The 27,899-nt window shown below is 48.5% G+C and overlaps 1 protein-coding gene across 5 annotated transcripts; it reads right to left on the bottom strand.

Moving 5' to 3' along the window:
* LOC138783909 (uncharacterized) lies at window positions 1–27,410 on the bottom strand. Of its 5 annotated transcripts, none has more exons than XM_069959223.1 (42): window positions 26,833–27,410; window positions 19,693–20,020; window positions 17,988–18,098; window positions 16,533–16,622; window positions 16,240–16,350; window positions 15,317–15,883; window positions 14,577–14,696; window positions 14,027–14,137; window positions 13,834–13,953; window positions 13,479–13,619; window positions 12,848–12,904; window positions 12,351–12,471; window positions 11,944–12,042; window positions 11,365–11,451; window positions 11,109–11,258; window positions 10,584–10,727; window positions 10,367–10,498; window positions 10,066–10,215; window positions 9,761–9,883; window positions 9,011–9,154; window positions 8,595–8,729; window positions 7,457–7,603; window positions 7,217–7,369; window positions 6,833–6,979; window positions 6,623–6,748; window positions 6,207–6,326; window positions 5,647–5,805; window positions 5,323–5,415; window positions 5,087–5,236; window positions 4,830–4,916; window positions 4,314–4,469; window positions 4,062–4,145; window positions 3,821–3,967; window positions 3,338–3,490; window positions 2,805–2,864; window positions 2,548–2,700; window positions 2,153–2,308; window positions 1,675–1,794; window positions 1,454–1,588; window positions 1,128–1,368; window positions 672–808; window positions 1–546 (listed from the first exon to the last, which is right to left on the bottom strand). In XM_069959223.1, the coding sequence occupies exons 2-40, from the start codon at window positions 20,014–20,016 to the stop codon at window positions 1,361–1,363; spliced, it is 5,391 nt and encodes a 1,796-aa protein (XP_069815324.1). In that variant the 5' UTR covers window positions 20,017–20,020; window positions 26,833–27,410; the 3' UTR covers window positions 1–546; window positions 672–808; window positions 1,128–1,360. The 5 variants fall into 5 exon arrangements, with proteins under 5 accessions (XP_069815324.1, XP_069815326.1, XP_069815327.1 ...); XM_069959225.1 differs by having other exon boundaries at window positions 1,469–1,588; XM_069959226.1 differs by having other exon boundaries at window positions 3,356–3,490.
* Between the last annotated feature and the right edge of the window lie 489 nt (window positions 27,411–27,899).

Raw genomic sequence — 27,899 nt, 5'->3', positions numbered from 1 at the left:
TTTTCTGAGGTAGAACGTGTTTATTTCATTTTGCAGCCTGATTGCACTTTCTATTATAACCCTGTTAGTGATATGCCGAGATGAGGACAACCACCCACATTGTCCCTCATCTTCATTTGGTGCAGTCGAAGAATTTAGAAATTGTAAAGAGGCGGCATCTCTCTGTGATATTAGAATTTATAGAAAAATAAATAATTAACGAGAAAAAAAAAAATGATGTAGTGTAAAAGTCCTGTGCTCTTGCAGAGTCGACCCTGTGTCCTCGGAGGGGTGAGGGGAGATAGACGCTGCAGATTGTCACACCGACGTCAATATACAACATTTACATAGACACGATAAACTGCTGGGAATATATGTCCAACCATGATGGCGAGTCTATGTGACTACTGTCCAGCCTGCTCACCGCCAGTACAGGAGTGCCCACTGCGGGGGTAGTGAGGTCACTGCACGGCTCACCCCAATGATCCTAGACGTCACAGACGTATCCCAGCTCCCGGTACTGTATAGTCCTTCACCACACATGGAAGCTGCAGAGATGAGCTGTACCTGAAGGAAAGGGGTAATCTATGAACGTGTACCTGTAACGTTAATCTACCACCAGATCTTCAGACCTCAGGTCGTACAACACCCAGTGGGTGCAAAGACCTATGACTCAATCTCCGAGTACTTACTGGGCCAAGGACACCATCCATTTCCATCCGCTACACTGGAGGCTTCATCTCCTTAAGCCAGATCCTCCAGAACCTTTAAGTGCTGTATCTGAACATATCACCAGATCAATACGGGGTGTCTGTGAAGAGAGTGCCCCCTGGGGACAGAAGATTTCTTGCATTTAGGTTACACTTATCATATAGACCAGGGACGGGGAACCTTCAGCCCTCCAGCTGTTGAAAAACTACAATTCCCATGATGCTTTGGCAGTCCAGGCATGATGGGAATTGTAGTTGTGCAACAGCTGGATGGCTGAAGGTTCCACATCCCCGATATAGACCATAGGTGTCAAATTTAGCTTTGGCTGTTGGAGCATGATGGGAATTGCAGATTTACAAGAGCTGATGCTGCAGTGCCGGTTTGACACTAATATGAAATAACGCAGAAGAATCCCCTTAATAGTGTCGGATACTCACTGGCTTACTGGAGACTTGTCTCGGCCGCTCCAATCTGTGCAGCTGCTGTGGTCCGGCCTCCCCCGTATGACCCTCCGCAGCCTCCATACTTAGTTTATTGCATGTATTTGTAAAACCATCTCAGATTCACAGTTTTTGCAGGTTGAGCCACGCGAGCTCCAAATAAACACTGCTGCAAAGACACTTCTCTCCCGCTCCCGTCACTTCTGGTCAACATCATGACGGAAATGGTTTCAAGTTTCTAGAGAGGGAAGAAAATGATATTCTGGTTACTAATGTTCCTGCCATACATCTATAGATACAAGTATATGATCAGCCCACTGTACCATGAGGCGATGTACTTTTAAACCACCAACCCCCGCTCCAGGCCTGTCCGCTGGGTCTGTTTGCAGGAGTAAATGTTGGGACCCCTTTAAGGAGCTTCTCCAGGCCACTAAGATGTTCATTGACTGCAGTAACAGCTAAAGAAACAAAGAACAGACAAGTATAGGACAAGACTCCAGCTCGGCTATTATCTGTATCCATACAAAGCAGCTGTGATAAGTACCCCCTCTGCCTGAGCCCGATGCCCCCGGATCCAGAGGTTTGTCCTGTTTCCCCCTTGGAGTCTTTGGTAAGTTGAGGAAGGGTCTGTGCTTCTCAGGTTGAGGTGGAGTCAGTGTAATACCTAAAGAGAGGAACCAAGGAGATAATCACGGCTACAATCGGGCTGCAGGCAGAAATACTGCACGCATAGTACCCCTGTACCTAGTACTGCACATTTATATCTAGTAGTGCACACATATCTAGTCCTGCACGCATAGTATAGAAGTATTGCACACATAGTACACCTGTACCTTGTAGTTCACATATAGTACACCCATATCTAGTTCAAAATCTTAGTTGACAATTCCATCACATTTAACAACAAAAACAGCACAGCAAACAGCACGAGTCTCAATATCCAAATGAACAGCCCAAAGTTACAGAGATTCATCTGGTATCTACTTTATAGTAACACTTTCCTGATGTCTCGTTGCATTTACCTGTATGACTTGGCTTCCGGGCTATTTCAGTGTTAGATACTTTATGTTTCGTCAGGGTTTCCTCCTCTTCGGTCAGATCGATCAGCTGGTTACAGGGGGTCCGGCTGCTGCCTGAGGGTCTGGCTCTGGGATTCTCAAACCGACTGAGAGGGGGACCTGTCAGTCAAATGCAAAGAAACAGTCTGTGTCACTGTGATACCTAATACTCCTCGCAGAGATGGTTTGTTACGATTGTATCCAGTCTTTTAGAAAATCAGGAAAGGAGAGGTCTGTGGTGGGAGCTAAACACAATTGTTGCACACCCTCACCTCTACCACACCTAAAAAAAATCCAGGAGAAGCCCTGAGAATTCCTGAGACCCGAGAGGTTAAAGCTCATATTGCTGAGGCATTTACCTTCCCTGGTCTTCAGCTTTCTCTCCCTGTCTGGCGCAGCTGTCCTGATCTTGCTGCACATCGTCTCCTCCTCCTGGGTCAGGTCAATGCATTGGCTGCTGGGGGTCCGGGAGCTGGACGAGGAGCTGTGAGAATGTTCTGGGGTATTGTGGCCTGGGGGAAGAATGTAAAAATTCATAATGTTGAATTAATTACTTAACCTCTGCTCAGAAGCAAGACCCCCATCTTCTGTAGGCGTGAAGTAGACAATGACTTACTGGGTGTAGCGATAGCCGTTCTCTTCTGCCTTTCAGTTGAGCATTTCTGTGAAGATTCATCTGTAGGTAAGAACAGTTTAAACACACGTCTTTCAGTCTTAAAGGAAATCACATCTGTCCACCTTGTCACTGGAGCTGAGAAAGGTCTACAGCAGGGGTAGGGAATATTGGCTCTCCAGCTGTTGCAAAACTACAACTCCAATGATGCCTGGATGGCCAAAGCTTTACCATGTGACGGCTCCAATAAACAATCCCGTATCTCATGTTCTCCACCTTCGAGTGGGATATTACACTACACTTCAGGGAATCACTGTGGTTGCGTTTTCTGATAGAAGTTTGAAAGTGATATCCGGAGCCAGAGAGACTATATCAATCGCCTTACAGACAAGGCTTCCAGTGTCGTATGTCTGGCAGGGACATGACCACAGTCATACCTGGAGAAACACTTGCAGGGTTCCTTGTAGTCACAGCTAAAGTTTTGGGTCTCAAGTAGCATTTATTGTAGTGAAAACATGCTGCAAAACATAACAAACCATCATCAGGCCGCTCACATCTCCTCTTTACTGATGGACCAGCATCGCTCTCACTGGACACATTGCTGGCTATGGTGAGGGGGCTCAGGCAGCCGGCATCAGGGACCCCATTGATCATGTTCTTCTGGCCACTGACTGTAGAGGATGCACAATCTGTGCAAAGAGGTAAGAAACACAAGACATTGATAATACACAGAATGTAGTATGGGATTCAGAGGCGTCATTACAGGGTTAATCTACTAACCAGAGAAGAGAGTAAGTGCAGGGTGCATCTCCAGCCTTGGAGGACCTGCTCCTTGGTTCAGATATTGATCCGCCTGTAGGCGCTGGCAACTTTCCTCACCAATAAGAGCCAAGGCTGGAATCTGAATCTAGTAGGGATATTGTACTGCAGATCAGCAGCAATGTTTCCCGTGTATGAAGCTTTATATGATCTAGATTGCACCACCCCAGTATGGAGATCAGAAGAGGACTGTATCTCACCTTGTGTATCGCTCCTCCGCTGCATGGAAACCTCTGCAGTGCCCTCGCTGACAGGGGTGCTGACTGCAGAGAACGGGCTGACGCAGCTCATCTCTGAGAAACCATTCACCACTTTTTGGAGACCGCTGAGAGCAGAGTACGAAGAGTCTATCAGGAGGAAGCAGAGATGCATCAATGTCAGGGATATATGGGTGTTGAGTATATGGGACACCCAGTATAAACAAGGATTTAAGGGACCTACCTGGCTCAGATGGCCATTTTCCAGTGTCACACAGAAAGCGACTGACCGATGCTGGTGACGAACCCTGAAAATGGGGGGATGCAGCTGTGGGGAAGGAAAACACAGTGGTCTTCCTATATGATGTGCAGTGACAGGCATGGCCCAGACCAGCAGTGCAGCGACAGACATGGCCTATATTGACAGATGTGGCCCAGACTGACACAAAGCACCTAGATATATAATCCAGACATGTTGGTAGAACAGTATTGTTACCTTCTTCCTCCTGACAGGTTCTTCTCCCAGGACAGTCTCGGGGGCCGATGTTGGGGGTGTTGTTTCTGACCGCAGTTATAGGACTCACACATTCTTGTTCTACAAATCCATGGACAACCTTCTGCAGGCCGCGAAGTGCCGCAAATGCTGCTTCCCCTGCGGAATGAGACATCAGCATGACGTTGTGAATGGGATGAAACTTCACAGACTTATTCAGGAAATAAGAGCGGTTCTCTATGTGTACCACTTGCAAAAGGAGGGTTGGGGGTTCCCAACGTAGAAAAATATCTGCTAGCCTCTGAATGTTTCTGGTTGGCTAGGTGGAAACAGGATAATTTATGTAATTATTTGGGTTTTTCTTCTTCCTTTGGCAAGGGGGGGGGAGGGTGAGGATGAGGAGGGGTGGGAGAGGGGGGAGGGAAGGGGTGCAAGAGGGGTTTCTGTTTGTATAATAAATTCATTTGTTTAAGGCCTGTGTGGGTAAATGTAAAAAAAAAAGAAGATCGGCTTTCTTACCGTTCTCAGCAGAGCAGGTGTTGGCAGCAACCCCAGCAGCATCCCGGGGTGAACGCCTGATACTCTCATTCAGCCGTGGAGTGGAAGCTGCACAGATTGAGAAACAGAGTGTAACATCAGGGCTACAATATAACTTCAGCAATAGAGATGAACAGGAGCGGTGACGCATTACTTGTGGGATTGTGAATTTGCTTGTAAGGACTGGGATGTGTGGTACGCCATCATATCCAGCCTGGGCCTCACACGTGTCTACTCACCAGTTGACATCTCTTTAGGTTTTTTCAGTCCAATTCCATCTTGGACGCTTGTGGGAGCAGCTACTGCGACAAGGGGACTGACGGATCCTAACTCGGCAAACTCGCTCACCACCCTCTGCAGCCCACCGATAGCAGAGTATGAAGGGTCCACTGGGGATTAGGAAGCAGAAGCCGTCAGTGAGATAATTAACCATCAGGACAACAACAAAGCAGAAGCCAGGACTGTGACCCATTACCGTTCTCCGAGGACCAGCTGGTGTCGTCGCTATACACAGAATCCACCGAGGCTATGGTGCTGTCATTCAGATCCACCTGGAAACTGGAGTCATCTAAAGAGGAGAAAACTGGGACATTAACATGGAGGTGAGGCTGCACTACTGAGAGAGCACTGAAATTTAGTCAATATATACTCCGTCTGAATCGGTTTGTCAGTGTGACATTTTCAAGACCTGCTTGCTGTCAGTGAAAAGAGAAATCCCGGATACACTGTAACAAACCATGCATCACACTGTAGTCTGTGAATTAGGATATTATAGCCAATTAACTTTTTCTCTTCTCACCATTACAGGAGAGGTAATTGGATCTATCCAGTCTCCTGGCCAGCGAGTGTCCCACTGCGATGCTGTACATGGCCCGGGACGAGTTGCTGGAATCTGTACATGGGATCTCCTCCATGAGCCTCATCAGCCCCGTCAGGTGGACATTGGTGGCCGAGGGGCCTGCGAAGAGTTTGACAAAATATAAAAACTAGAGACAAATTTTCAGCTCAGTACTAAATTCCCAGATTATCTGGATTGTTAGGAGAATCCTAAATATATTCAATTTACACTTTTTGCTGATGAAGAGTGGAAACCGTCAACAAGCAGGCAGAACATTCTTCTTACTACTGTGGCTAGATAGTAAATCCGCTTGTTATATTGTGAATATCCAATATGGGTATTATCGTTTATTACTCAAGCTATTAAAACTAACAAGATGTAGGTTAGGAAAAGACTGGCCAGCAGCAGCAGCATCCCTGCTTGATGATTGTTTCCATGAGGCTTGAGGTTTATTATTTGGATTTGACTATATGGAAATACTGTAACATCCCCCTTAGACTGCTATCAGTGAGGCTGCTGACCTGAGTGCTTTGAGACATCAGGACTCTGCGGCGGCTGGATCCACTGTCTGGAGGCCTCCAATGGAGGACCATCCTCTTTTTCCTGTTTTACTTTTATGTCTTTCACTTCAGTAACAACACCTGAAAGAAAAAGAGCAAAGTGTACATAAGCTACTGAGACCTGAGCTCCCATCCTTAGAGTCGTTAACCAGGATTAATAAAACTTGGCTGCGTCTACTGCCACACCTATATGCAGGAAGTGTCTGGTATTGCAGCTCAAGTCCATTCACTTCAGGCGAAATACTAAACATGACAACAGGACAGGAGTGGCAGTGTTTGTAAAAGAAAGCAACCTTTAACTTCTTTAAGACAAAAGTTTCCCACCATCTTATGTCTACAACACAGAAGCAGCTATACACTGCTATAGAGATAGCCACCTTGTGCATTGGTTCGGCCCCAGTCTGGCGTGGATGTAACCTGTATAGAAGGACTGGGCCGACAGCCAGGGATCTTCCTCACGCAGTTCATGACGCTCATCAGATGGGAGTTTCCAATAGGCTGATCTTCAAGATCACAAGGACAGAGATGTCATAAGCAAGAAAAGAAGGACAGCTGTCTGTTACCTGGAGCCCCTCAGTAACACATACCCTCACTGGGGGCCCGGGGAAGCTCCTCCGGAGGTCTCCACAAGTCCCGGTGGCCGGGAGAACAGCTACTGACAACGCGGGAGCTGCTCGAAGCTTCCAGGGCCGGCCTCTTTGCACCAGTGTATACGCCAGGGCGACAGGACAGATCTGAAATGGAGAGAAGATGCTGGAAACCCAAAGTGCACCCCAAACTCTGCCTGAAAGGTCCCGGATACAGCAGTGTTTGGTAAGGAATAGATAACCCAAAGCTATAATGCAGCTTAGCTAACAGTGCACAGACCCAAGGTTATAGGGATTAGTGTAGGGACAGCCAGGTCCTTTATGTGTAGCCCCATACACAGGATGTCTATAATAATACAGTATATAGTATGACCTCCATCTTACCATCAGAGTGGGTTCTCTTCACTCCTAGCTCTGCTCTCCGCAGCTCCTCACTGTTGGGGGACGCACCAATGTTCTGCCCACTGGACACACGGGGGTGGATCTTCTCCAGACACTTCCCCAGTGCTGATAGAGGAACATTGCTTATATGTAACTCTGGAGCAAATATGTTACAGAGGTCAATAATGAAAAATCAGAAGAAGTAGTGACCCCCCTCCACAGGAATCACCGCCATCTACTCACCATCTCTGCTCGCCCTCATACTCTGACTGTCTAAGATCTTTGGCTCCATGCCCCGAAGCTGGGCTGCTCCATTGGTGACTGCCACAGTAAAGGGATTGGGCTGGGGGGCTGGAACCGAGGGCTCCCTGTTCACTCTGACAGAGGAGTCTGTAAGACAACAGCAAAGTGAGGGGGACTGAATGGCCAAATAAGAAAATAGAGAAGAATGTTCATCTCCAACACGTGCATTAAAAAATTGAAGTGTATTCCAAAAAATGTAAAATATAAAAACAAGGATATCCAGGTCTAACGCCAACGCGTTTCAGAGCTTAGCGGTCCTTATGGTGCTTTTACACAGAACGATCATTGTTCGAATTTTCGCAATAATGATCGCATTTGAGCGATCAAACGACAAGCGAGAAATCGTTCATTTTAATCTTTCAACATGTTCTCAAATCGTCGTTTGCAAAAAATTCGCAGATTGCTTCGTGTAAACAGTCTTTCAACGATTTACCCTGTGTGTGAGATGGGCTTAAGTGATCTTAAAACGATCGCAATAACAATTTTTTTAAATGATCAATCGTTCTGTCTAAACGCTGATAGTTATAAAAAAAACACATTGATACTTCAAAATCATAAAACGATCGATTGGGCGAATTATCGCTCCGTGTAAAAGGACCATTAGTCATGGCATGACTTTCTGAACCAGATCATGGCTTGACTTTCTGAACCAACCAGTTATATATACAAACACACACACACAGATAATGGTAACACCTGAGGTTCCGACTCCTGCCCGTGAGAGTAACAACACAGAAACCTCCTTGCAGTCTAAATACAGTATGTGATCAATATTAGAATCAGGCAGGTGCATATATATTGATCTTTGTGTTCTATTTTCTACTTGTACAAGTGGACGGGGAGTCGGCCCGCTTGTTACCGTTCTCCACCGGAGGTATACAGTCTTTACTACCAAGAAGGGTGAGCTGACTTACACTAAAATTTTTGCTGTGCCGGGACTCAATGGCTCCATGATTCAGGAAAACAATATATCGTACTTCAGAGCTACAAAAGGACTGTTCACAACCTCTTTAGCGAAGCTTTTACAGTTCAAGTGTATGTACTGCCAGAACATTTTGCAGCACTACAGTAAAGTTACCTGCACAGACTCTGCTCATATCAGGGCCCCATCGGGTGGTGGGTAATGTGCCGCTGTAAGGTCGGGGGCGACTGGCGGTTATCTCCTTCAGGCAGTTCACCAGTCTGTGTAAGGGTGAGCTTCCCAAGGGGACATCTACAAAAACAGAGGTAGGGTAGGGGATGGTCATTGTTAAAAGGAACAATAAGGGGCTGTTAAAGCCCCCCTCACCGATAATAGCCACAGCAACCTAAGAAGAAGACTGACTTTAGACTGCCTTAGGCTTCGATAGACAATGCAGCTTAGCCAGTCACTGGTTTTAGCTGTATCACAATGGAGCAGAGCTACAGTGTGGAGTGCAGAGAATATACAGAGTAACAGACCATGCACCAAGCAGAAAAGTCCATATAACAATACACAAGGACTATATATACTACCTGCAGGAGACCTTAGCGGGGAAGCAGCCAGCCTCCAGTGCTCCCTCTCTGCATGAAGTGCCATGGAGGACGACACCGGTGAGTGATACACCTTCCTGCCATACACAGGGGACTCTGCCATCTCCCTCTCACTCCCAGAATCCTCTGCAAGATAAGAAACGCCATAAAGTGAACATAAAGTAAGCATGATGAATATTCCACAATAGTAACATATCAGGCTTCCCTCTGTACTGTACTATAGGAGACAGATGCAGTATGTATATAGTGAGTGCAGCTCTGAAGTATAATACAGGATGTAACTGAGGTTCAGTACAGGATAAATAATGTAATATACTAATATATATATAGTATATTACATTATTTATCCTGTACTGAACCTCAGTTGCATCCTGTATTATACTCCAGAGCTGCACTCACTATTCTGCTGGTGGAGTCACTGTGTGTGTATATATATATATATATATATATATATATATATATATATATATATATATATATATATATATATATATACACACACAGTGACTCCACCAGCAGAATAGCGCGAGTGCAGCTCTGGAGTATAATACAGGATGTAACTCAGGATCAGTAAAGTAACATATGTACACAGTGACAGGACTCTTTCTGTAAATTTATTTTTATATCTGAACAGTTATAAAGTGTTTTAATGTGGACATTAGTTTTATAGATACAACCTGACACCTTACTATTCTCTAATATGACGCTTGCTGCAGTACATAATTTACAGACCTTGTTTGATCTTTATTTTCAGATCCCCGGGACCTGTGCAGTTGGCTCCAGGACTGGCGGATGCTGGGGAGAAACTCTGGTTCCTGAGTGAGGCTCCTGTTGAGCGACTCAAGGAGGTGCCACCTGTTAAGAGTGGTTAAGGGTGTATGATATAACATTGAATAGTATTATAACATCATCTCAACCCACAAAGACTCACTAAGTTGAATTAGGTACCATCGCTTCTCTACTACATCACACTGAATATTTCCAATCTTCAGGGACCTATCCTAATGAAAATTCCCTTTTCCACATGGTGGACTCACCTCCAGAGCCGGGCCTCCGGGCATAGTCAGGGATCAGATGCTCCCGGCTTCCTGGGCTGTACAGTGGATTCTTGGGCATGTGAGTAATGATGGGCTTCATAGGGGGGATCGCTCTCTGGTGCCCGATCAGGTGGGGAGCAGTACACTCTTCTGTGAGAGAGAATTTCATCATTTACACAGTGAACAAGTCTTTTACTTAGGGCCGTCTGGAAATTTTGTGCAGCCCCAAACTCAACACGAGATTAGGCTGAAAATTGCCAATTTGCATAAATGTGCCCCCATATTGCAGCAGGAGCATTACCTTGTTTTATCTGCAGCCTGCCGGGTACACTGTCATGGCTGCTGCCCGGGTCACTTTTAATACAGGACGGTGATACAGGGGGATGACTGACAGGCGTGCTGTACCTGGACGACTGACTCACAGGGATCTCAGCTGGAAGAGAAGGAATATCTTACTCATCCTTGGATTGGTGGCCATTGCTCGGTTAATAAATATCCTCCATGGCTGTGATATTTACCTTTCTCTGCTTTGGTCACGATTTTGCTGTTCCGCTGCTCAGTGATCCGATGCACCCCCAGACTGGCCGTGATTTCAGGGGTCTCACTCAGAGAAACGTGGGCAGAAGCTGGAGAGCAGGCTGGGGAACGTTCCTCTGTTTTCACTGAATAAATTAAATCCAAAAATTATTATTTTGTGACAAGGATCACACTTTAGGCGATACAGAAATACATGTCTTCTCCCATGTCTCTAGCACAGAAGTAGGGAACCTTGGCTCTCCAGCTGTTGCAAAACCACAACTCCCATCATGCCTGGACAGCCAAAGCTTTATCTTTGGCTGTCCAGGCATGCTGGGAGTTGTGGTTTGCAACAACTGGAGAACCAAGGTTCCCTACCCCTGCTCTAGCACATAAGCTGGGTGACCACCATTACAGCTCACCCAGTCGATGTCCAGAGCACTGTGTAACTAGGTAGATATGTCATACTTATAATAGCTGACATCCAGGTTTCTCGCAGATACATATACATATACAGTCTAGTTCACCTTCCACAAACGGCCTGCTGCTCCCATGGTCCTCTGTGCTGCGGGCAGGGGAACAGCTCCCATCAGTGACGGAGCTGCCCAAAAGGAAACCGGGGATCTCATTCACAAGTCGCATCAAGGCACCAAGGTGACTACTACTCTCAACGGAGTCTGAAGATTGAAAGGTTAGAATTTAGACCAAGTTATGGACTCATGGTAAATAATGTGTAAAGAGAATGCTCGGTTGTATCTGTACTGATGGCTCAGAGAAGCGTACCTCGTCCGGCACAGGGTGAAGCATCATTATCCTTCGCTAGCACACGGACTCTGTCCATATCCTGCTCTAGGAAGCCCAAGCCCTCCTCTGAAATCAGAGAGCATCCAGCATGAATGAATGAATGAATGAATAAAGCCCTGACCTACACTGTAACAACCTACAGCTGTGATCAATTCTTTCACAATAGATTAATATGTATGTAGAGAAGTCTATTGGTACTTTTACACGGAGCGATAATTCGCCTATCGCACGATTAACGATTTTGAATGAACGATGTTTTTTTATAATGATCAGCGTTTAGATGGAACGATTCATCGTATGGAAAAATCGTTATGCAATCGTTTTGCGATAGCTTAAGCCTATCTCACACATTGGTGAAATCGTTGAAAGAATGTTCACACGGAACGATCAACAACAACGATTTGAGAACATGTTGAAAGATCAAAATGAACGATTTCTCGCTCGTCGTTTGATCGTTCCCAATGTTTACACGGAACGATTATAGCTCAAATGTGATAGTTATCGTGAAAATACAAACGATAATCGTTCCGTGTAAAAGGACCATATGGCTGCACTCACCGTGGTGATGGATTCTTCTAGGTGATTCCTGAATAACCCAGAGATTCTCCTCTTCATTCTCGATGCGTAGCACTAGGTTGGGCTTCTCCTGCAGGAGCCCTAAGGTGAAGAATAAGACTATTAGGGTGGGTTTACACGTACCAGATCAGTCAAACAATGATTGGCTGAGCAGGATGTCAGGGAGCCACAGAAGCAGGCTGGAACACGAACAGTCAAAGTACTGACGACAGCGGGGTAAGAGGAAAAGGGAATGAAAATTCCGCTGCCAGTATGTAAGCCTATACAAAATGACAGTACCGGAAATGGAATCTGAAAATGGAACCGGAAATCTATGTGGAGCAATATGGTAACACTGGTGTGAACAGGGGCAGATCAGCTAATGCACAGTGCAGGATTTAACAACTTACCCAGAGAGACGAGAGCCTGGTAATTGTCAGACATGACCTCCCTGTAGAGAATCTTCGCGCTTTCCCCAAGCAATTCCCATTCTTCCTTTGAAAAATATACAGCAATGTCTTCAAATGTCACCTGAGAGATCAGAGACAGGGGATGAGGATGAGGCAATGGGAAAAGAACCATAAACTCCAAATGTATACAAATCCAGAGCAAATAATCCAGTCATAGTATCAGGTAAGTGGTATTGGTATTAAAGCGATTGCCCGGATTACACAATCACAGGGAATAGCTTAAACAGCAATTTTTTACACAACAAATGTTGTAACCCCTTCAGCTGCAGGAGGTGATGCGATAATGCAGTGCAGGAGGAGAAGACTTCTGCTGCCTATAGGATGCAAAACTACTGAGACTTGTACTGTTCCCAGTAACAGACTGGGACCCCTCTTTCAGTCAGTAAGTCATTGCATGTTGTGCGAGATGTAATTATATAGGGAAAGATCTACCATACCTTACTCTCCAGGCTGCTGCTGCTGACTGCTTGATGGACAGGGCTCCCCTCTTCTTCCTATGCAATATATAAATAGCAGAAATATAGGTCATTAATGGGTTAATCCTTGGGACATGGTTCTGTGCTGACACACAGATCTACACTGATTAGAATGAGCAAGCAGAAGCGCATGGTAAGCACTTCACTCCCTGGCTCATGGCTGCAATCTGCTCCATGACAGATGTCAAATGATTTTTTTTCTAAAAATGGGGACACTTTAAACTTCCCTGCAGCGCCACCACAGGAGAAATGAAGCACTGCAAGTCCCCATTAAAATCAATGGGCTGTCTGTGTAATGCAGGTCAGGTCCTCATTTTCTTGACCAAAAGAAGAGGATCCTGAACATAAAAACGAGAGAGAGATTCCCCTGTTCGGCATACTCATCTCTTGGGAGTGGATAACAGTGTGTCTATCTGGAGGATGTGCCCTGTTCTGCATTATATATAGACAACCATATGACCGATATGAACAGAGTATTGCTTCATTTCATAGTGCTGTAGAAAATCAATATTTCCCGCCAGGGGGTCACTTTGTGATCTGCTTATTGTAGGGACAAAGTGGAGACCGCCTTTTATTTTAGAAAATGCTTTACCCGATTTATTTGCAAGGCTACACCGACAATGAGCACAGGCGGGCAACTCTGACTCTTTGGAGGTCTTAGAGGAGGAGTTTGCAGATTCTTTGGTTTTTCTTTAGGTTTCTCTGGTGTTTGCTGCGGAAAGTCATCACAGGTCTGGAAAGAGAAAAACATCATGATGTCCATATAGAATTTAACATACATTGTAAGACTGGACCAAAGTTTGCACAAAGTGCAAGGTATGTACAGCAGGGGTAATAGCACCAACTTTGCTGGACACGATGAGAGATGTATTTGCAATAGTTTAGGACACAGATCCTCTCTTACAGATCAAGAACCAGATGCTGTGTGTGGTGGAGAGTGCACCTACCTGAGTCTCCTGGTGCTGCCGGGACATGACTCCTGGAGACGATAATTCAGTCGCAGAACAGGGAGCAGGGACGTCCTCACGCACTACCGCCCTCTCCTGTTCCACAAAATTAACTACAATCTGAAAACAGAAAATTTTATAGAATTTTCCTCAAAGTGATAATTCCCATCTATATAGAAGTATCAGGTCTCACCTGCTTAACACGGTGCTGGGATGTGATACAGGAACACTGGACGGAGGAGGCAGAGGCTGAGATACATGGAGGAGACGGCACATTATACTGCTCCAGCAGATCACCGACATACTGACAGTACAAAAGAGAGTGTGGAATACCAGCACATAGTGATCTACTACACAGACACAGGCCATATACACCCTTACATGTACTGTATACACACAGACCATATACCCCCATATATGTACTGTATACACACAGACTGTATGCCCCATTATATGTACTTTATACACAGTCTGTATACCCCCATATATGTACTGTCCACACAGACTGTGTGTACTATATACATACAGACTGTATACCCCCATTTATGTACTGTATACATACAGACTGTATATTTCCATATATATCCTGTATACACAGACTAAATACCCCCATATGTGTACTATATACATACAGACTGTATACCCCCATATATGTACTGTATACATACGGACTGTATACCCCCATATATGTACTGTATACACAGTTGAAACCGCTGACATAATGCTCATATGATTTCCCCTACCTGGTTTATAGATGGATCCAGGCAGAACTGTCTGTGAGGACACTGGGGCGGCTGTGAGGGGTTCTCTGGTGTTGGGTCACATTTCCTGAGATGTCCCGATGCTTGGTCATCAGTACACTGCTGATAAAGAGAGATGGATTATAAGTGATTTCCAGGAAGACTAAGAAAAGGTTATAAAAACCTGCAAAACTTTCATTCTAAGGATTACACTTTGCACATAGGGACATAAGGACATAAGTACAGTGAGGGGGCACATTAGGAGTAGTCTCTTCATTAAGTCAGGCCAAAAGCTGAGACGGAAGTCACGTGACCTTAGTCTCTTGCAGGGTGAGGGCAACGGAGGGAGCCACAGACTAAAAAGATTTCACTTTTAGCATTTCCTTTGTCGTCTAGAGGGATATGCATTACCAGTTCAGTGGAACTGTGCCAAACTGGTAATAGCATACAATTACAAAGTAACAAAACTTGTCAATTACTTTGTAATTGTTAGAAATCTTACTTGACTAGAATACCCCTTTAAGGGTAACTGCAGCTACAGTTCGCCTCCGCTGCACAGTGAACAGTGACAAACAAAGCTCACTGTATAGTGTGGGTGCCAAGTGTCTGCACCCCAACGGTGAGAAATGCCCTGAAAACCCCCTGCAGCTCTGATTTAAGAGGCCTGTCAGTAAAGGCCTAGCACCAGAGTACACAGAGTGGGATAGTCATAGAATACCTGGTAATGGTGCTTCCTTTGTTACCTGAGCCTGCGAGTCGCCAGCAGAGGAGGGAGCCACGCAAGATCCATTCTCCGATTCTTGGTCCAAGCTTTCAAGGGTTGTTTGGACTTTGTCAGAGATGGGGAGTGGATGAGTAACATCGTCTTTTCTGCTGGTGACATCACTCTGGGGGCTGGATTCCTCAGGTTGCATAGGTTCCTGGCTGGTCTGTACAGTTTGTTGGTCTGGTTCACTTGATCTGGACGCCAATAACCCTCTAGATGTACAGATCTGCTCCTCAGGACTAGTGGGGACTTTATCAATTTTGGAGGAGGTGGTCTCCATTGCTTCTGGCAAGCCTTGAACCCCACTGACTTCCATAGAGGTGCTGGTCTCATCAGTCTGTGTGCCTGTGTGGACAGCCTCCTGCCGGGGGGATGAAGGACGGTGGACGGCTCTCTCTGAAAGGATGTGGGCATTGTGCTTGGATTCTCCATCTTTGCCTTCAGTCTGGGTGCTAGAACTTAATGTGGATGGAGATTCCTGAGATGATGAAGATGCTACTGCAGTGCGAGACTCACGGGGGTGATCCAGGAAGATGAGAACAACCTGAGAAAATGCAGAGAAGAGTACTGTGAACTATATGTGGCTTCTCAGGATAAAGTCATGTTATAAAACACACATATTCCCCCCCCCACATCAGAGACAAATATCGGTAATTCCATCTGATAGCCTGTGACATGCCTCATCGAGAGATCAGCGAATCTCAATGATCAGTGGCTAAATAAGTTGGATGCAGCCCTAAGACTGCCTGGAAAACACATACAGCCATAGGCTGTCTCCATCTTGTCTAGGACTCCCTAGGGCTGCATCAAACTTCCCCAGTAATAAAATGCAGAGCCTTTAGGTTAGGATGAACCCAAGCGTGCTCGAGGTTCGCTCATCTCTAGTCTCATCCAGCTTACCTGCTTGACCACTCTCTGAGGGCAGCATCCCCCCGGGCACCGGGCCGAGCTCTCTGCAGGCACATTATCCAGGGTAAGACCCTTGTCTTGCTCACAAAAGTTAAGAACAATCTGGAGTAAGAAAAAGTTACAAGTCAGCAGCCTGACAGTGCCAATGTGTATGTCTCAATCTGTACGTCAGAGCATAATAAAAGAGGTAGCTCTGCAACAGCTGGAGAGCCACAGGTTGGGGGATGCAGCTCCGTAGGGTTTAGAATGATGATGGGACAATGTATACACATCTGGTCACTCACCTGACTAACACCTGGCTGGGGGCTGACCACTGTGGCACCTGTGGGGCAGCTTGACACCGTTGCTCTGGATGATTTCCCACAGGCTGGACCCTGCGACAAGAAACAGAAAGATTTAGGGTCCTATTAGATTAATTGATTTTTAATGATTAATAATCGTAAACGAGATTGTCTATTGGTAACCTGAAATGATCCACCATATTACACAGAACGATAGTCGTTAGTTACGATTAGTGAATGTGGAATGACAAACGATTAAAGGAGAAGTTTGGCCAAAAGTATATTTTAATATTTTATTACTTATGGAAAGTTAGACAAGTTTTTGATGTAAATTAATTATACTGCTATTTCCCTTAATTTAGTAGATCATGGAGTGTTAGAATTCTGTCAAAAACCATGACATCACAAATCAGTTGTAATTCCTATGGAGTGTCCAGCAGGGGGTGCACTATATATAGAAGTCAATGAGTACTATTGACTTCTAAATATAGTGCGCCCCCTGCTGGACCACTCTATGGATTCAATGGATGTCTATGTAAAAACCTAATGTAATGTACAGTATGTTTTACTGATTGAATACATTTATGGAATACTTTGGGGAGCAAGTGTCCTTGCTCCTCAAAGTATTCCATAAATATATTTAATCAATACCTTTGGAGGGCACCGGGCAGGGAAGGAGAGAGATGCCTGTGCATCTAACTACCTCCCCCTCCCTCCCTGCTCGGTGCTGGACACATATACACTGTACTACTACTCCCATTATCTGTTCATAGTATTTTCAGATGATGGGGGAGTAGTACCAGGGCTACAGGGCTATCCCCATCACCTGAACATCCCTGCCGCCGCTGATGCTCTTCTGTTCACATGCCCTGCCGGGGACTGACTGCAGAGCTCACAGCCACCTGACGATTTGTTTCCAGATGTCACCCCCGGCAGCTTGGGTGACATCAGGAAACGAGTCCAGGAGGCTGGGGCACAGCGAGATCACAAATCAGTTGTAATTCCTATGGAGTGTCCAGCAGGGGGCGCACTATATATAGAAGTCTATGGTTTCTTATAATTAATGTACATTAATGTACATTTGTCTAACTTTCCATAAGTAATAAGATATTAAAAAATACTTTTGGCAGGAGTTGTCCTTTTACAATGATTTTAGTAACAATAATTTGAATAATATAACGATAATTTGCACAATAATCGCCCCGTGTAATAGGGCCCTTAGACCTATAACACTCCACCAAACTAAATAAGAAATGTGTTCTGGGTGGGGGAAGGTCAGGTGACCATACGATACCATCTGCTGCAGTAACATCATCAGTCCGTATACAGCCATGGTGCTATAATCTGCTTATAGGACTACAGATCCAGAGTGGACTGGGATGTAACTGTGAATCTGCAACTAACCCGAGCGCTTCTCAGGTCAGGTGCAAAAAAGGAAAACCAAAAAACGTCACCTACCGTTGGAGACTCAGAAGTCCCGGGCTGAGCGCACGTACAGGAAGAACATGAAGATGCTGCGGGTGGCGTCCTGCGGTGCGAGCTGTGTGCGGCCGTCAAAGACGTGTTGACCTGGAAGAGAAGAATGTATCATCACACAGGTGCCAGCTACAGGCTGCGAGGACCCTCAGCATCACAGCCGTGCATGGAGGGAATGGGGGGACCAGCAGTGTCTATAAGTGACATGAAGAAGGAAAGATGGCTGGCCGCTGGTTGCTATGGAAACTATGGGGAGCTGGTTTGGCAGGAGCGATCAGCGAGGTAGAATGAAATCCTCTATGATTTATGATACGAGGCCGGCTCCGCTCCGAGACACCTCAGAGTGAAGGAGCAGGTACAGGGTCAGAGTACTACCGGGAATACAACCCCAATCATCCTCATCACAGAATCTCCGTTGGGCGATCCACTCACTTATACAACTAGATGAGAGAATCGCATATATAACAATTACCTGATATATATCACTATGACCGATCCCGTGGGCCTACAGCCTGGACTCGGCACCACATACAGCAGCCTAGATCTCATCAGCCCTCAGGATGGCTATATCCTCAGCATCACAATGCACACAGGGGTCCAGGAATCCCCTCTAGTGCTTATTAATCAGGGAAGCCGGGGGTCAGTCACAAGACCACAAAGGAAGGGGCCGCAATTCCTCAAGTACCCAGGGAGCATGGAGCAGCTGCCAGAGCGTGGGCCGAGAGCAAACAATGACGGCAGAACGGGGAGGAGATGGGTGCGATGTGAGAGAGCAACGCTGACAGGTGGAGACATGATGGATGGGGGAGACGTCGCCTGTCAGCCTGAGCTGGAAATGAGAAATTGGACTGACGCAGACAACTGACAGTGATGAATGATGGAGTCAGGTGTCGGGATCACTCATCACATACACATCCATCACCAGCGTGATTACTGCTCCAGATAATGGGCTAAAAGAGGAACGTGAGCTGCAGCCCAGAGTGCCATGTGAGGAGACCATGAAAGGTGACAAAACAACGTAAAGGACAATGTACAGCTATATAATATGGTATAGGAGCAGTATTATAGTAGTTATATTCTTGTATATAGGTGCAGTATTATAGTAGTTATATTCTTGTATATAGGAGCAGTATTATAGTAGTTATATTCTTGTATATAGGGAGCAGTATTATAGTAGTTATATTCTTGTATATAGGAGCAGTATTATAGTAGTTATATTCTTGTATATAGGGGGCAGTATTATAGTAGTTATATTCTTGTACATAAGAGCAGTATTATAGTAGTTATATTCTTGTACATAAGAGCAGTATTATACTAGTTATATTCTTGTATATAGGGGCAGTATTACAGTAGTTTTATTCTTGTACATAGGGGGAAGTATTATAGCAGTTTTATATTCTTCTTCATAAGGGGCAGTATTAGTTTTTAGTCACTGGGTCTAAACAAATATTCCTTAAGTCACAGCAAAAAAAAATAAAAGTTATCTTCAAGATATGAAATATTAGGAGTTGCAGAATTTTTCATTATACAATTAAACCAGACTTTTCTTTTAACGTCTGCGCAGCACAGTTCCATTGAGATTGACGGGAGTCATGCCTATGGCGTTTGGGCACTTTTGCTATGTATCATACAGATAGATACAACCAGAGTTGTACTTGTAGTGACGCGGAGCCTGGCCCCCTCTTACCTGAGCTGTGGTCGTGTCAGTCTTTGCTGGGCTCAGTAAGAGCGTTGGCTCCGCTCCCTGCCTCAGTATCACGTTGCAGGTTTTGTCGTCTGGATTTGTTTCGAAGGCTTTTTCCTCAAAGTGCAGAGAACACAAATGGTACTTCCCGGCGCCGCCATGCTCCACATCCTTCAAGAGCTGAGAACATTCCTTGTCAGAGACCCCACACAGACGAGCCCATCTCTCCGCAGCCCTCTGCTCTACTGGGAAAGAATGAAAGGTGACCGAGCTGTCCGTCCCCCCAGAACCGCTCCTGCAGCCTCTCACCAGGCAGCGAGACATCATGGACCTGACAAAAAAAAGGAAGAAGAGGCAGGCCGTCAATCACTGTCACCTTAATATAACACATCATGTCTGCTGGACACAGACACAAGAAACAGGAACAGCAAATGATCAGCAGAACAACACAGGCACGGGGTAACAATAACATTATCATGGGGGAAGGGCACAGAGAGGACCCGACCATAGAGATCACAATGTCAACCAAGCAAACATTTACTCTCACCCTCTATATTCTAAGTCAACCTTCAAATCATCTTGATCCTAAGGGCCCTATTACATTGACCGATAATCAGCCGAATCGGCCCTATCCGGCCGATTTATCGTTCCGTGTAATAAGCACAATGATCAGCCGATGACAACGATCATCGGCTGATCGTTGACATAGTTTTGGACCTTTGATTGTCGGGCAAAGACTATGCATCGCTACGTGTAACAGCGGTGCACGGCCTGCGGCTGACAATTTGCAAAGTGCATACATTACCTATTCATGGTCCAGGGCTCCTCCTGCGCTCTGCTTCTTTTCGGGTTCCGCGCGCTCCAGCTTCAGAGCCACCTGTCTTAGCTGACAGGCCGCTCAGCCAATCACTGTCTGGGACCGCCGCGGCCACTAATTGTCTGAGCGGCCTGTCAGCTAAGACAGGCTGCTCTGAAGCTGCAGTGTGCGGGACCCGGGGAATGCAAGAGGAGCCATGAAGCATGAATAGGTAATGTATGCAGTTTAAGCAAGGCTGCAAGGACATCGGTAACGATGTCCATGCAGCCCTTGTTAAACGATTATCGGGCCCAGTAAACGAGCGCCGATCTAGCAGATCGGCGCTTGTTTACAGTTATTATCGGACCATGTAATAGTACCCTTAATTATACAGTGTGCTCCAGAGCTGCACTCACTTTTCTGCTAACGAGGTCACTGTGTACATACATTACTGATCCTGAGTTACATCCTGTATTATACCCCATAGCTGCACTCACTATTCTGCTGGTGGGGTCACTGTACATACAATACATTACTGATCCTGAGTTACATCCTGTATTATACTCCAGAGCTGCACTCACTATTCTGCTGGTGGGGTCACTGTGTACATACATTACTGATCCTGAGTTACATCCTGTATTATACCCCAGAGCTGCACTCACTATTCTGCTGGTGGGGTCACTGTGTACATGCATTACATTACTGATCCTGAGTTACATCCTGTATTATACTCCAGAGCTGCACTCACTATTCTGCTGGTGGGGTCACTGTGTACATACAATACATTACTGATCCTGAGTTACATCCTGTATTATACTCCAGAGCTGCACTCACTATTCTGCTGGTGGGGTCACTGTGTACATACATTACTGATCCTGAGTTACATCCTGTATTATACCCCAGAGCTGCACTCACTATTCTGCTGGTGGGGTCACTGTGTACATGCATTACATTACTGATCCTGAGTTACATCCTGTATTATACCCCACAGCTGCACTCACTATTCTGCTGGTGGGGTCACTGTGTACATGCATTACATTACTGATCCTGAGTTACATCTTGTAGTATACTCCAGAGCTGCACTCACTATTCTGCTGGTGGGGTCACTGTGTACATGCATTACATTACTGATCCTGAGTTACATCTTGTATTATACTCCAGAGCCGCACTCACTATTCTGCTGGTGGGGTCACTGTGTACATGCATTACTGATGCTGTGTTATACTGCAGAGCAGCACTCAGACACTGCTGCCAGGCCTCTCGCCGTTTTGTGTCTACAGCTCCTGTGCAGACCTATGTTTCGCTTACAAACCACTCAGACAGATCCAGCACTTGTATATTTGCTAAATTCTTATGTTTTTATCTTGTGACGCACTGAAGCACATTGTGGTGTTTATTAATTTGAAACGTGATCAGAGCCGGATACAATATGAATAATATTCCGTCACTATTGTGCACAAATTATTTTTTTTTTTACTTATAAGCAGAATTGATTTCTCATTGGTAAAATAATCAATAAAAAGATAAAAATAAAAACGCTATGTAAAATATTCCAGGCAGGGGTGTACAGCGAGCCCATCATTCTGCAGCAACGGTGATACCGGAGCAGGAGCGGAGAGGCCCTGTGTCCCAGGATCTGCTGATCCTTCTCTGCTGGGAGAAACGTCATGCATTGTAAAGTAGGGCACTTGTCAGCTATGATAAATGCCCCCATTTGTGAGAACTCGCCGCTATAGGATTGGGGGGGTGTAGAGATACCGCGGCCGCCGCTCCTCCTCCCTCCCATAGAACAGACAGGAGCAACAGTGACAGCGCAGGGAAAAGCACAACACAACGCCACACAGCGCAGAGATAAGGGGAACAACTAATAAACAGGAAAAAATATATATATTTACGTACAAGAAGAAACATACATAACAGAAAAATATACAAAGAAAATAAAATACAATAAATAAAGTAATAAGTAAATTAAATATATAAAAAAAAAATCTCTGAAATAAACCTAATTAAAAATTAAATTGAAACTGAAACCTATAATACAATCTAATGCTGCGTTTACACGAAACAATAATTCGCCCGATCGTACGATTAACGATGTCGGAGTAACGTTATTTTTTCATAATGATCAGCGTTTAGACGGTACGATATATATCGTACGGCAAAATTCGTTTTGCGATCGCTTAAGCCTATCTCACACATTGGTTAAATCGGTGAACGACTGTTCACACGGAACGATTTGCAAATTTTTTTCGAACGATCAACGACGATTTGAGAACATGTTGAAAGATCAAAATGAACGATTTCTCGCTCGTCGTTTGATCGTTTGCTGCGTTTACACGTGCGATTATCGTTCGAATTCGATCGTTATCGCGCAAATTCGCATGATAATCATTCCGTGTAAACGCAGCATGAAACATTGTAAAATACAAATAGTAAACAAAAAAAAAAAATTATATACATACAAACACACAAAACACCACAAAATCTCTATTCACATAAAAATGTAAAGCAACAACAGGACTGTCACACCGTAACACAAAAAAAGTGGGAGAAACAATGTATAACATATCAGGCAAGTAAATGAAACAGAGGGGAAAAATAAAATAGGATAGATAGAATAAATATATAACAACATTTTTATGAACAAAATATTTATGAACTATTCTTAGGAGTGAGGTGACATGAGCGGCCTATACACTGCCCCCCTCTGTCATCACCAGGGACCCGGGGACAGCCAGCAGGGCACACAGGGGACCCGGGGACAGCCAGCAGGGCACACAGGGGACCCGGGGACAGCCAGCAGGGCACACAGGGGACCCGGGGACAGCCAGCAGGGCACACAGGGGACCCGGGGACAGCCAGCAGGGCACACAGGGGACCCGGGGACAGCCAGCAGGGCACACAGGGGACCCGGGGACCGCCAGCAGGGCACACAGGGGACCCGGGGACCGCCAGCAGGGCACACAGGGGACCCGGGGACAGCCAGCAGGGCACACAGGGGACCCGGGGACAGCCAGCAGGGCACACAGGGGACCCGGGGACAGCCAGCAGGGCACACAGGGGACCCGGGGACAGCCAGCAGGGCACACAGGGGACCCGGGGACAGCCAGCAGGGCACACAGGGGACCCGGGGACAGCCAGCAGGGCACACAGGGGACCCGGGGACAGCCAGCAGGGCACACAGGGGACCCGGGGACAGCCAGCAGGGCACACAGGGGACCCGGGGACAGCCAGCAGGGCACACAGGGGACCCGGGGACAGCCAGCAGGGCACACAGGGGACCCGGGGACAGCCAGCAGGGCACACAGGGGACAGCCAGCAGGACACACAGGGGACCCGGGGACAGCCAGCAGGACACACAGGGGACCCGGGGACAGCCAGCAGGACACACAGGGGACCCGGGGACAGCCAGCAGGACACACAGGGGACCCGGGGACAGCCAGCAGGGCACACAGGGGACCCGGGGACAGCCAGCAGGGCACACAGGGGACAGCCAGCAGGACACACAGGGGACCCGGGGACAGCCAGCAGGACACACAGGGGACCCGGGGACAGCCAGCAGGACACACAGGGGACCCGGGGACAGCCAGCAGGACACACAGGGGACCCGGGGACAGCCAGCAGGACACACAGGGGACCCGGGGACAGCCAGCAGGACACACAGGGGACCCGGGGACAGCCAGCAGGACACACAGGGGACCCGGGGACAGCCAGCAGGGCACACAGGGGACCCGGGGACAGCCAGCAGGGCACACAGGGGACCCGGGGACAGCCAGCAGGGCACACAGGGGACCCGGGGACAGCCAGCAGGACACACAGGGGACCCGGGGACAGCCAGCAGGGCACACAGGGGACCCGGGGACAGCCAGCAGGGCACACAGGGGACCCGGGGACAGCCAGCAGGGCACACAGGGGACCCGGGGACAGCCAGCAGGGCACACAGGGGACCCGGGGACAGCCAGCAGGGCACACAGGGGACCCGGGGACAGCCAGCAGGCCACACAGGGGACCCGGGGACAGCCAGCAGGGCACACAGGGGACCCGGGGACAGCCAGCAGGGCACACAGGGGACCCGGGGACAGCCAGCAGGGCACACAGGGGACAGCCAGCAGGACACACAGGGGACCCGGGGACAGCCAGCAGGACACACAGGGGACCCGGGGACAGCCAGCAGGACACACAGGGGACCCGGGGACAGCCAGCAGGACACACAGGGGACCTGGGGACAGCCAGCAGGGCACACAGGGGACCCGGGGACAGCCAGCAGGGCACACAGGGGACAGCCAGCAGGACACACAGGGGACCCGGGGACAGCCAGCAGGACACACAGGGGACCCGGGGACAGCCAGCAGGACACACAGGGGACCCGGGGACAGCCAGCAGGACACACAGGGGACCCGGGGACAGCCAGCAGGACACACAGGGGACCCGGGGACAGCCAGCAGGACACACAGGGGACCCGGGGACAGCCAGCAGGACACACAGGGGACCCGGGGACAGCCAGCAGGACACACAGGGGACCCGGGGACAGCCAGCAGGGCACACAGGGGACCCGGGGACAGCCAGCAGGGCACACAGGGGACCCGGGGACAGCCAGCAGGGCACACAGGGGACCCGGGGACAGCCAGCAGGACACACAGGGGACCCGGGGACAGCCAGCAGGGCACACAGGGGACCCGGGGACAGCCAGCAGGGCACACAGGGGACCCGGGGACAGCCAGCAGGGCACACAGGGGACCCGGGGACAGCCAGCAGGGCACACAGGGGACCCGGGGACAGCCAGCAGGGCACACAGGGGACCCGGGGACCGCCAGCAGGACACACAGGGGACAGCGAGCAGAACACACAGGGGCCCACCATCATGAGTGCAGTGATGGACACAGGAGATGGTGACACTACAGGAATCTGGAGGAGACGTCACCAGGTTCAGGACACCAAGGGGATTCTTTGGGGTCACTTAGACATATATTTGGGGGGGGGGGGGGGGGCAGTAATTGTCACCTCCGCAGGTGCCCATCACTTGTATCACATGGTGTCTGGGGAGAAATAATGGGGGGCAAGGGGGAGACAATACAATACAGGGTGCACAGGACAATGAAATGGATATTGGGGTGCAGGCAGGGGTGGGGGCTCATGTTGGGGTGCAGGCAGGGGTGGGGGCTCATGTGGGGGTGCAGGCAGGGGTGGGGGCTCATGTTGGGGTGCAGGCAGGGGTGGGGGCTCATGTTGGGGTGCAGGCAGGGGTGGGGGCTCATGTTGGGGTGCAGGCAGGGGCGGGGGCTCATGTTGGGGTGCAGGCAGGGGCGGGGGCTCATGTTGGGGTGCAGGCAGGGGTGGGGGCTCATGTTGGGGTGCAGGCCAGTCCAGACAGGATTTAGGGCCCTATTACACCAACAGATAATCTGACAGATTTTTGGAGCTAAAGCCAGGAATGGACTATACAGAGAACAGGTAATAAGGGAAAGACTGAGATTTCTCCTCTTTTCAAATCCATTTCTGGCTTTGGCTTAAAAAAATCTGTCAGCTAATCTGTTGGTGTAATAGGGCTCTTACAGTCAGAGACGGCGGGTGTCGGGGCTGTAAACAGATATAAGGAACCGTATATAAGACCGGGATAGCAGTCCCCGGTGTGGGTGGTATCTCCGGGTGGCCGGTATGTCGGGGGGCAGTCCCGGGGGTGGCCGTATGTCGGGGGGCAGTCCCGGGGGTGGCCGGTATGTCGGGGGGCAGTCCCGGGGGTGAGAGGCATGTCGGGGGGCAGTCCCGGGGGTGGCCGGTATGTCGGGGGGCAGTCCCGGGGGTGAGAGGCATGTCGGGGGGCAGTCCCGGGGGTGGCCGGTATGTCGGGGGGCAGTCCCGGGGGTGAGAGGCATGTCGGGGGGCAGTCCCGGGGGTGAGAGGCATGTCGGGGTGCAGTCCCGGGGGTGAGAGGTATGTCGGGGGGCAGTCCCGGGGGTGAGAGGCATGTCGGGGTGCAGTCCTGGGGATGAGAGGCATGTCGGGGTGCAGTCCCGGGGGTGAGAGGTATGTCGGGGGGCAGTACCGGGGGTGAGGGGCATGTCGGGGTGCAGTCCCGGGGGTGAGAGGCATGTCGGGGTGCAGTCCCGGGGGTGAGAGGCATGTCGGGGTGCAGTCCCGGGGGTGAGAGGCATGTCGGGGTGCAGTCCCAGGGGTGAGAGGTATGTCGGGGTGCAGTCCCGGGGATGAGAGGCATGTCGGGGTGCAGTCCCGGGGATGAGAGGCATGTCGGGGTGCAGTCCCCGCTGTGGGCGGTATCTGGGGTGGGCGGTATATCGGGGTGCAGCCGGGGTGAGCGGAATGTCGGGGTGCAGTTGGGGTGCCCTTACCTGGCTCGGACATGCCGCTCTCCGGGCTCCGTCCTTTTGTCTGGGCTCCGGGGATGTGACTGCCGGGAGTGAGGAGGACGGAGCGGCCAGGGCGGACAGGAAGAGGCGGAGAGAGGAGACCGAAGGCCGCACACACCGCCCCGACACCCGCCCCCCGCTATAGCGCGGACCGTGCACGAGCAGAGTCACCCGACACCCGCAAAGCACCTCTGGGAGCTGTAGTTCTCCGACCCGAGGGACGAAAGGGGCAGGACCGCGGAGAACTACAACTCCCGTCATCCACTACCCTCTTGTGTCACACCAATTAATGTCCCCTCATATCTCCCTGTGTCACAGTCATTAGTGTCCCCTCATATCTCCGTGTCACAGTCATTAGTGTCCCCTCATATCTCCGTGTCACAGTCATTAGTGTCCCCTCATATCTCCCTGTGTCACAGTCATTAGTGTCCCCTCATATCTCCCTGTGTCACAGTCATTAGTGTCCCCTCATATCTCCGTGTCACAGTCATTAGTGTCCCCTCATATCTCCGTGTCACAGTCATTAGTGTCCCCTCATATCTCCCTGTGTCACAGTCATTAGTGTCCCCTCATATCTCCCTGTGTCACAGTCATTAGTGTCCCCTCATATCTCCCTGTGTCACAGTCATTAGTGTTCCCTCATATCTCTGTGTCACAGTCATTAGTGTTCCCTCATATCTCCCTGTGTCACAGTCATTAGTGTTCCCTCATATCTCCCTGTGTCACAGTCATTAGTGTTCCCTCATATCTCCCTGTGTCACAGTCATTAGTGTCCCCTCATATCTCCCTGTGTCACATTCATTGGTGCCCTCTTAAATCTGCCTGTCAGTCATTACTGCCACATGTCACAGTCATTGGTGTTCTCCATCTCCCACGTTCACATCCACCACTTTATGTGGGGATCCTAAATAACAAATGTGACTGAATATAGCGCCAAAATCAGACCCTGAACTACTACAGACACCAGACCCCTAAACTAATACAGACACCAGATCAGACCCCTAAACTAATATAGACACCAGATCAGATCCCTAAGATAATACAGACCC

This window comes from Dendropsophus ebraccatus, chromosome 2, assembly GCF_027789765.1.
Source record: "Dendropsophus ebraccatus isolate aDenEbr1 chromosome 2, aDenEbr1.pat, whole genome shotgun sequence".
Classification (NCBI taxonomy): domain Eukaryota; kingdom Metazoa; phylum Chordata; class Amphibia; order Anura; family Hylidae; genus Dendropsophus; species Dendropsophus ebraccatus.
Note: the sequence above shows the minus strand (reverse complement) of the source record. Positions and strands in the feature narration are given on the sequence as shown.